Source organism: Polyergus mexicanus, unplaced genomic scaffold, assembly GCF_030449975.1.
Source record: "Polyergus mexicanus isolate NDT 795.1 unplaced genomic scaffold, iyPolMexi1.0 SCAF_8, whole genome shotgun sequence".
Classification (NCBI taxonomy): Eukaryota; Metazoa; Arthropoda; class Insecta; order Hymenoptera; family Formicidae; genus Polyergus; species Polyergus mexicanus.
In genome coordinates, this window is record NW_027223328.1 from 11,079,363 (window position 1) to 11,090,824 (window position 11,462).

Genomic DNA, 11,462 nt, shown 5'->3' on the forward strand with positions numbered 1-11,462 from the left:
ATGTAATTCATCACGATTCTTGTATATGATAATAATATAAATAAATCATACATATATATTAATAACTAGCAAAATTTAATATATTCTTAAAAATATACAATATTTTTTCGCTTTTCTCTGCGATATATATTTATTAAAATAATATTTAAAATGTGTGCTTCTTTCTGCCCCCACTGCCCTCCCATCACTCTCTCTCTCTCTCTCTCTCTCTCTCTCTCTCTCTCTCCCTCTTTGAAAGTTTTACGTTTTACAAAAATTGAGTTTTGCAGAAGCGAGCCTTTTATTCGGAAACAGCCGCTGCGAAGATACGATGTCGTGATTTCTCGCTCAAGTTTTCTCGCGAACATTTCGAAACTGATCAGACGCGTCTTCCAAGACGCCGGGTGTTGAAATGATTTCCGACCAACATCGATGTTGCCGACAGGAAGACTCTTATCGCCCTTCGCGAAGATATTCCGAACGATTAGGTGAACGGCGGCACGGTGGATGTTTTATTACTTATCGATTATGAATCCAGCCGCTATTACTCTATCGTGCTGTCGCATATGGGATGTTTCGCAGCTAGCGAAAAAATGTCAAAGAGAGATTCCCCTAAATTTTCTAAATTTAAGGATAGCTAAAGGAGAACACGCGCTAATAATTTCTAAATAAATTTTTACTAATAATTTCTAAATAAATTTTTACAGATTCGAAGCAAAGCCAGTAGAATCTCATTTTTCATTTAATTTCAGGTATATTAGTCATTAAGCATAATTAGCATTAAAAATTAAAATATATATTGTAATAAAGTTTTTATTACAATAATTTTTGTTCGACATTTTAATAAAGAATCTGTTTTTAATGTTAGCCGCAATTCATTCTGTATACTCTTGAAAAATGTCCCAAATCTCGACAATTCACTTATCGGATAGCTTTGGTCGTGGTAATGTGTGTGATACGACGCGGAAGTGAATCTTCATTAATGCTTAGTCGAGCGCCTATTAATTTGATCTTATCTCCGCGTCTACTTTTTACTCTTATTTTTTTTAAAGAGTCGCATTTAAAAATGCTATTTTCATTAAGATGTTACGAGAAAATTTCGTCGGTGACTGCTTGCAAACTTTTGCCTATTTTTTATATTATATATTAGATTATTATTATTAGAGATAATAATACACGTAAAAAAAAAAGGAGTAGCGCTTGATTGTGTGAGAAATATGAAATTTGTATTGTAAAAAAAATACTTTTGCTTTTCTTCCCCAAACATTAGTTTTTCACATCAAAGCTTCGTCGTGTCTTCGTGTTAGAAATAGCTGATCAGTTTTTGTCGCCCATTGCAAATTAAATATCGATAATTTGATTTTTTCCGCGTTACAACTATCGATGGTTAATGATATGTTCTGCCTTCTGTTCTAAGGATATTGGATGGATCTATCTGACAAGAAGAAGAGATGAGTGTTAATGGTGATGATGATTATGTTCGATCGGCTTGCTCTGAAAATCCGATCGCTGGCTGTATGTCACTAGGTCGTCCGAGATAGAAGGTATAGCGAGATAGGTATACCGTGCATGCGCGCAAGTCGCGGGGAAAGCCCGGGGAATGGTGACGAAAGACGAGGAGAAATTCTCGGAGGAGCAAAGCAGGAGAGAAGCATCGGGGCAATCCAAGAGAACAGGCGCAGGAAGAGAGGGAGATCGGATGCGAGGAAAACGGGCAGAGGAAATATTCGGGGTGGAACGGGAGCGATCTTACGTGAAAAAGTAGATGCGAGCGAGAGGGATGGAAGATACGCGAAAGCGAGAGCGTTGAAAGAGGGTGGGCCGGGAGAGAGAAGAAGAGAGTGGGACTGATAGAGATAGTAAGCAGCACGTTGGCAGATAGGAGCGAGAGAATGATTTCTGGAGTGAACAGGAGAGAGCGGGAGAAAGAGAAAGAAGGCATTCGCGATGAGGGAGGGAGAAAGAGAGATAGACCAGAGAATCTGAAGAGAGAAATCGACAGTGGATCCGCGTTAGCTACCGAGGGATGAAAGGCAGCGAACTCCGCGAGACTAGCGGCGCACGAGAATACCTCGCGCTTTCGTATCTGCCAGAGAACGTTGACGACGTCAACGTCGACGACGACGACGACAACGATAACGTGGACGAGAACGAGGAGTGACGCTGACAATGAGCAACGATCAATGACGCGCTCGTGACAACGCGTTCGGGGTCGCGAATTCTCCACCGCGTCTCGAGAAGCGGTAACGCCGGGTGCCTTGTGAACGCTGATAACAGTGAACCTCCGTGAACGCTGATAACGGCGGGCCGATATTCGAAAAATCGATCCTGCCCTACGATCGATTTCCATTTATGATAATGGACCCAAGTGCGCGTTAGCGATATAACTCTAGTCGACAACGTGATAATCATTGTAATATTCCGATATTTTCATCATATTGACAATGAAATCGTCGCCCGCATCGTGATTTTCGTCGGATGCATCAGGTAAATGTTTATGTATAACAATATATCTAAATATGTATAATAATATATATAAACGTAAATTGAATTAATAATAAATTTATTAGCAAAATGTGAAAAATTAATTTTAATTCTAATCTTTTTATACAGATCGAGTTACGGATCTTTGTACTTTAATGAATTACGCTTTCCAATAAGCCAGTAACATTAGATCAAAATTTTAAATAAAACAAGAAACGTCATATGTTACTAAATATCATTTAAATAATATTGTATTATTAACATTTTCGGCTTATTATATTATTATCTATATTTGTAACGATTGAAGCGACTTGTATATATTTTCAATTTCCGAAAATATTTCTCTTAGAAACTAAAATAAATAAGTAAATTTCTCTTTTAATTTTTAATTAAAAGTACGATTATCAAGTTGATATATAAATTAATAAATGAAGTATCCAGTAACATTTTAATTTTTATATTTGTAGTATATATATTGTAGTTTAATATTATTTACATTATCTATTTTGTTATATTGTTTCTATGATGTACGATAAAATATCATTTTTATTGTACATTTTGATGCAATTATTCTGAAAATTAAATATAAAATATTAATGAGAAGATTAAAATATTTATATGATATTGAAGCAGTGCACGATAAAAAGAATTTTATTTTATTTTATTTTTTTTATATTGGAGACTAAGTAACTGCTTCGCATCGAGTAAAATAATAATTATGTAAGGTATCACGTGCATGAAATATTCCCTGTCGTCAATATAAAACGCAAACATTAATAAAGCCAACCGAAGGAAGAGGAAAAAAATTCTCCCATCATTATTTATAGTGTCTCGTGACTAACAAGATTTTCTTCATCTTGCCTCAGGGAATAATTGTATCAAGAGAGTATACAATATTGCATAGATTATATTTCACATTTTTTTTTTTTTTTATCGTTTAATGCATTCATCGAGTCTACGGAAGCGAAAATGGAAAGTGAATAATGTGTGTTGTAGTACAGGCGATATGTAGAGCGTGTTATACGAGATTTTTATTTCGCGACATACAGTACGCCATTGTGATGCTTTATCTTTATCTCATGCCGGCCCATTTTGTCGTTTTACTCTTTGATCTGATCAATCACTAGAATAATATAGAGTTGTATGTATATATAATTTTTAATCGATCAATCTTCTACATATTCGAAAATTAAAAAAAAAGAAATATATATATATATATTTATAATATTACTTTAAAGCTAAAATACATCAGAAAAATATATCCAATTTTTATATTTCTTTATTTTTATTGCATTTCTTGATTAACGTCAAGTATCAAAATCTTTATCACTTTTTCGTTTGTAGACTTACATATCAAGCGTATTTATTACCGTATTATAAAGATGAAACATTGTCAATACATAATTTAAAAATATATATCTATCCATTTTATTATTTTATTATTCTTCTTATCAATTTTTATCTTTCTATTACATATATGTACCGTACAGATGAGAAAAAAAAAGAGAGAAGGCAAGTTTATAAGTAATACATATTTTTGTCATAAAATTTAATTAAATTTATATTTATTTCCTGTTAATAAATTTTGGGAACCCTCTCTCCCTGAGGAGTGGTATGTATGAGATATATATATATATATATATATATATATATATATATATATATATATGTATTGACGAGTTAAATCTTGCATATCTCTCTCCTCACACATGTAAGAGTTAAACCGGGTAGAATTTATTGGATGCGGGAAGTTTTTATATATGTTTGCTCTGCGTGCGGGATAACTCGAGGATGCGTAGAGTGAGTATGCGTGGGATTGACATACGAGGATTACGAGGGTCAAGGGCGGCAAGGAAAGAATCGTACAGGGTCTTTCTTTTTGTCTGCGATTTTAGAACGACGACGGCGGCGGCGAGCCGGTTACGGGGATGTCGAGGGGATGCGAGGACATTGCGAGATGACGTTCTCCTCCGCGCTCGTCGTTAACTGACGTAATCTCGATCGGATAACGAAGACGATTGGCAGGATGCTGCTGCGCGGGCTGCCGTTGATTGTCTTCCTCCTCGTGCAGCTGCGTCACCGTGTCATCTGGTGAGCACCGTCATCCGAATTTTCCCCCTAGTATAAAAAAATCACGGCAGATAATAACGCGGATGCTTTTCCCGCGTTGCCCACACATTGTAAGGCACACGTGACGCGAATGCGCAACAAATAAGATTTCAATTTTCTATCCGTAAGCGTGTTCAGATACACGCTCGAGACAAGAAAAATTTTTTTTTTGTGTACAAATGTGATATGTAAATTATTTTTAAATGAAACGATTAAAATAAGTAAAATGAAAAGAGATATTATTGATATAAAATAAACATGAGTCTAAAAATATAGATCATTAAAAAATAAAAACGTCTATCTCTTAATTCAAATAATAAATTCATTGTTGCGAATTTTTTAATGAAAGAGACGATTTTTCAGACTCGTTCGTTTAAGGAACTCCATTCTCCAAGAAATTGTTTCCAAAGTACCCTCTAGCAAATCAGACACATCTAATATAAGAATCTAAAGCGCAATTGTGAGAGTTAAAAAGTTAAATTATTATTTTAATTAATGATATTACAAACTAACTGGGGATAACTCAATTAAAGATATATACAAATGTAACAAAAGAGAGCTAATATATATATATATATATATAGCGATAAAATGACAATTAAATACAAAAGGAAATAATTAAATACCTGAATTAAGCCCGAGGCGTGCAACACGAGCGATTGTTTGGGTAATCAGAGCTCCAATCAGCCCGCTGTACACAACAAGAGACAACAAAGCTCCATTTCCCGGGCAAAAGACGAACCTGATAATCCTCTCTGAATAATGTCGGATTTGAAACCATGTCATCTAATCTTGTCGCGATTTGGAAAATGTTTCCTCAATTATTCGTAATAATAAAAAATATTACAACCACGAGTAAAATGATCACTAAGGACCAGACCAAGTCGACAGTGCCTGAATTAGACAATGGAAAGAATTTCGTGATGCATGATATTATCTCGTTTCTATCCATGGTTCTTCATTTAATAATTCGTTTAATAAATTATATTAATTTCTATATTGTTCGATATTGTTTCATTCTTCGATGTTATGCATGTTTCCGTTATATCGTTGTATCCTTGAGTATCACGTCACAATTCACATATAATATTATTTGTGATTTAGATAAAAATATAATTTATCACTATATAAAAGTATTTATAAGAGAGAAACGTAGGTCTCTTGGATGTAAATAATCATTTTTGTATCATATTACAGAGAAATGTATATATTTTAGATTTTTGTCGCCATGTTTAACTGAAATGAATGTCGAATATGTAAACGTTTCAATTGCAAACTTCAAAAAGTGAAACTTCTAATTGAAATTAATCTAATATCGAGAATTTATATAATTTCATCACACAGTCACACATCACATTTTGATTAATATTAAAATATATTAATGTTAAATGTATTAGTATTAAAAATTTGGATTGTGTATATGTGATAAAAGAACTACCTCTAATTTATTTTTTATAATATTATTATATAATACTTTTTTTTTTTTTTTTTAGAAACCTGATTTAATGTATTATACTTTATCAAGGATATCTCAACAATTTTAAACTACTTTATCAAACTATTTTCCATATTTTGAAACTTCACACTTTACAGGGCTTCCCTAGAGAGTATCGGGATGTCCGATAGACTGGAGAACGTTACGCAGACGATTTCGAGGATACTCGACGGCTATGATATTCGATTAAGGCCAAACTTTGGTGGTGAGCTCTATGTTTGTAGATTTTTGCACATTTTGTTGAAAATTATCCAGTTGAAATTAAATATGTTTTTTACAAGCACACAACAATATGTGTGCTCTTATGTTACATAACTCTAATAAAGAAAGAAGCTATATGTTATATATATTCAAAAAAATTAATAAAACAATAGTGTTTTATTATAGAATTATAGAATTTAATTATAGAATTTAATTTTATTATAGAATTTAATTATAGAATTAAACTATATAATTAAAAAATATAAACGATATGATTAAGATTATATTTATTGAGATTGATAGTTAATATAAAAAAAAAAATATATATATATATATAGTATACTTAAAATGGACTTTGAAAAACTGTACATATTTAGATATCGAGCTATATTTGACAGAACTAAATTCTAAAATAAAGCTGTTCGCCTGAAGATAGAGAAAGATGTAACGCTAGAAAAGCTTTTAATGAAGTTTTCCAACCCATTCAACGAAGCACGATCGCAATCAGCGCTTTTAATCGAACGTGCAACGAGGGGAAGTAATTTGTCGATATTATCATCAGGATTAGAAAAAGGCTTTAATCTATTTCTTTATTCATTTCATGGCTCCCTATCGCAAACAATTAAAAAAAAAAAGGAATTAGGCTGCTCACTTCTTTCTCTCTCTTTGTATACACAAAAAATTGTTCAAGATCTAATGAGAAATTATTATTTAAAGGTGATCCATTATTGGTCGGGATGGATCTCACCATTGCAAGTTTCGATGCGATCTCAGAAGTCAATATGGTAAGAAAATAAAGAAAAAAATATAATATACATTTAAACAGTAGAAATTCTTTTTTTTTAGTGCAAGATTTTTATATAGTCTATCTTTTTTTAATATTCTTAAAAAAATAATATATTAATTCAATATCCTTTTTCAACTTTGAACTAAATTTTTTAATATCAATTTGTATCAAAGAATTAAATTAAATTGTAACGAAAATTTGACATAATTTAAAAGCCATGTAAATCTATCTCATTCATATGTAAATTTATTTCCAAATTTTATCGTTATTATCATTTTTTATTTATATTATCATTTATTATAATCTTATACAAATGTACATCATCGAGATCTCTGTCAAGAATATTACATATATGAGTCTTGATAATGCAAAGCTTCTCTTACAACCTAACATTCATAACATTTTTATCGTCATTCTCAAATCGATTCTTACCTCGAGGCCTCTGATAAACTACGTTAGACTGTCGACAAAGTTTCCCTTTTTCCTCCATCCTCTTGAACATCGGCTCTGTTCTTCGAGCAATATCTCTTTTATACTCTTCCGCAGAAAGAATCTTCTTATAAACTGCATGATAAATAACTGTAAAAAGTTTTGAGAACAGTTACGGCATATAAACATTTAATAATTATGTATGAAATATGATAAAATATATCAATTCTTTTCATAATTAATTATAATAATAAATTATTGTACATTGATGTCGTTATCTGCGCCTCAGGATTATACGATAACGATGTACTTAAATCAATACTGGAGGGACGAGAGACTCGCTTTTTCGCACGAGGGCGAAGTCTTGACGTTAAGCGGTGATTTCGCGGAAAAGATTTGGGTCCCGGATACGTTTTTCGCAAACGATAAAAACAGGTAATTGCGGCAAGTCGTAATTCATGGAGTAAAAGCTTTAAAAACTTGCTGATTATTCGTACCATATCATTTTATCATGTTTCGAATTCCTTATTTTCTTTCATCGCGAATGGTGTTTTGGCATATTGTTTCACTGAACTGGTTTCACCTGTTTGCAGTTTTCTGCATGACGTCACCGAGCGCAACAAACTCGTCAGATTATCGGGTGACGGTTCGGTCACATACGGCATGAGATTCACAACAACGTTAGCCTGCATGATGGATCTGCATTATTATCCTCTCGATTCACAGAATTGCACCGTCGAAATCGAGAGTTGTATGTATATATCGGAATATGTATCTAATATAATCGATCATTCGAACGTATAACATTCATCAAAATTTTTTTCTTTTTCCCTATGTAAAAAAAAAAAGAAAAGCGATTTTTTATAATATTGTACATAAAAAGATATACGCATATACACATATCTCTCCTATACATTTGTTTAAATTAAATTTTTCTGTAGATTTATATCTAAAAACTGTAATTATTAAATTTGAAATAATGTGGTTTAGAAATCTTAGAATATATATGTAATAAAACACCTATGAGACAAATTATTTGAATATTGATCGATAAATGAGAAAAACGCAAGAGGATCCAACAACATATAATTCGTATGCCCCCTTTCAAATTATTCTATTTTAAATATTCAGATGGCTATACAGTTCTCGACGTAGTAATGTACTGGAAAGAAACTCCCGTTCGCGGAGTCGAGGAGGCGGAATTGCCACAATTTACGATAATCGGCTACGAGACCAACGATCGAAAGGAGAAATTGGCAACAGGCATCTATCAGAGACTCTCACTGAGCTTTAAACTACAAAGGAACATCGGTTATTTCGTTTTTCAGACATACCTACCGAGCATACTGATCGTGATGCTTAGCTGGGTCAGCTTTTGGATCAATCATGAAGCTACCAGCGCAAGAGTAGCTCTCGGTAAAATTGTAATAAAATTCCGTTTCTATTAAAACATTTGCCTTATTATTACTTAATATTATACTTAATTAATCTTTTTTTTTTTTTAATTATTTATTTCTGAACTTGTTTTTTATACACGATTATATAAATTATGCAAATCCTTTAAAAAATGCCATCAAAGTTATTCATATATTATTTTAGATTAAAATTATAATTTCTATTAATTGAGAATTAGTAAATTTTATTTTACTCTGAAATTAGAAATTTATAATTATCTCTACAATCTTTTTTTTCTATAAAATACTCTAAGTAGGGAAAAATTCTTGGTAAATATGGAGACAAATCTATAGCTTATTTTTTTCAGGTATTACGACTGTGTTAACGATGACAACTATATCAACGGGTGTTAGAAGCTCACTGCCACGGATTAGTTACGTGAAAGCCATCGATATTTACTTGGTGATGTGCTTCGTTTTCGTATTTGCGGCTCTGTTGGAATACGCAGCTGTCAATTATACGTATTGGGGGGCCAGAGCAAAAAAGAAGACCAAGAAGAAAGAGACCGACGAGAAGAAAGTGCTCTCTTCTAAAATCGGTAATCGAATATTATAATCAAGGATCTTTCTTTTTCGATTATTTTTTTTCATTTGGTTGATTTTCGATTTTCTACTTCAGGAAGCAAAGCCAGTTCGCCTTTTCCTGATTCTACGGATGCGGATATCATAGAGCTTCAGGATCTCAGAATGTCACCTCTGCCAAGCATTAGAAATAGGTCAGGCCTAGTCAGCGCTTCATCGACGCCGGGAACTGGAAGGGATCACGACCCGGTCAAGTTTCCGCCGAGCTTTCGTATTTCCAGGGTCGCAGCTTACAACACGCACACTCGAAATAGCGGTCTTAGGTACAGGGGCCCGAGACCGCACAAACCAAAGGTATGCTTAATTATATTACTTGTATTCTTAAACACATAATGTGTATGGTAATTATAAAAAATATGTAACAAAATGTCTGAAGGCTCTCCACATGATCTTTACACTTTACATTTTTGTGAGAAAAGATATAAATATATCCTATATAAAGAAACGAAAAAAATACTCTGATTATAAAATGATAAAACAACTAAAACAGATTATCGCTGATCTCTCTAAAAACTGAAAATAAAAAAAGATAAAGTAAATGTATTGCGTAATTTCGATTTAACTCATTATGTGATCTCATTTCTTTTACATATATGTATGCGTTTCTCTTGATATATCTGCAAAAAGTGCCCTTTTTTTGTTGTTTTTAGTAAAGTAGATAGCTTGCATTTTTTATATTCTCTATGTTTTGTACAATACATTTTTTAGGTATTACATGCTCTACGTAGAGGAGCTTCCGTGTTGCGCCTATCGATGCCGAAGATCAAGGATGTGAATATGATAGATAAATATTCGCGAATTATTTTCCCAGTCAGTTTCATGCTGTTCAATGCCGTGTACTGGATCTTTTATTTTTTCTGAGCGGCAAATAGCGGTGTGGATATTACATCGAATTCGACCACGTCTATGTCAAAAAAGGACCAATCGATTCGGATGGATTCTTTCAAGTTTTTGAACACGTCAAACGTCGAGCGATGTGTAATATTTTTCGCGGGAATAAAAACAACCACCGAAAATACAAGCAGGTGATGAAAGTACTGAATCGAAAGTACTGCCATGAAACACACTTATCGATAGAATTAAAACATATTTGCGAGAGACTCTCGTGTGTGTATCAACAGCGTTTACGAGGTTTTTTGTTAATTAGAAAGCGTACAATATAGCGAGATAAGCGATACGGACGAGCGACAATATGTTCCTAATGAAGCGTGATGGCTATATGTCACGTGCACGATATGAAAAAAACGCCAATGAATAATAATTTGGTAATGAACGAAAAAAGTCGCAATGAAATCCAAAGATAAAATGCGTTAGAATAAGATATTTGCGCCCGTGATGATAAAAGTGGTCTAAGTCATATCTTTTATTTTAAAGATAGATAAAGGCTTTTCGTTTATGTATGTGCCTTTATATGTATTTTTTTTTATATATAGCGAAAATTGTTAATTAGGAAGCATACAATATAGTGAGATAAACGCAATCAGCAATTTTATTATTTAATGATTTTATTTTCTGCAATGATATGCAGTGCTTTATAAAAGTATATTTTGCGTCAAATAATATATAAAAATTTGCATATAATTATTTTTTCCACGTTTGTGATTTATTTCATATTTGTAATCACCGGCTCACAAAATAGTTAAATAGTTCTTTGATTTTCAATTTGATAAGTACATTTAAAGTCGCGATATTGAAATTGCGAAATCGATAAATCACATAAATTTTAATAACAACTGATAAAATTGAAAAAATAGACAAATAATTATCAATATTAACTATTGACAATTTTGGCTGTCATTAACAAATTACATATTAATTAATTAAAATTTGGGAAATTGCAGTAACAAATTGGCAATTATACCATTTCATTTATTATTTTTTTCCATACTTATAAAATTAATACGTAAATGCGTAAAATATATAAAGTATAAAAAAAAAATGA

At 32.4% G+C, this 11,462-nt stretch overlaps 1 protein-coding gene across 2 annotated transcripts; it reads left to right on the forward strand.

Annotated features, from left to right (window-relative positions):
- The first annotated feature begins 1,689 nt into the window (after positions 1-1,689).
- Positions 1,690-10,980, forward strand: Lcch3 (Ligand-gated chloride channel homolog 3). 2 transcript variants are annotated; one of them, XM_070300570.1, is made up of 10 exons: positions 1,690-2,466; positions 4,359-4,554; positions 6,166-6,272; positions 6,986-7,053; positions 7,774-7,919; positions 8,078-8,235; positions 8,616-8,900; positions 9,247-9,477; positions 9,558-9,814; positions 10,332-10,980. In XM_070300570.1, exons 2-10 carry the CDS (start codon positions 4,490-4,492, stop codon positions 10,473-10,475), a joined length of 1,461 nt encoding a protein of 486 aa, XP_070156671.1. In that variant the 5' UTR covers positions 1,690-2,466; positions 4,359-4,489; the 3' UTR covers positions 10,476-10,980. The 2 variants fall into 2 exon arrangements, with proteins under 2 accessions (XP_070156671.1, XP_070156670.1); XM_070300569.1 differs by having other exon boundaries at positions 10,229-10,464.
- Positions 10,981-11,462: the final 482 nt, after the last annotated feature.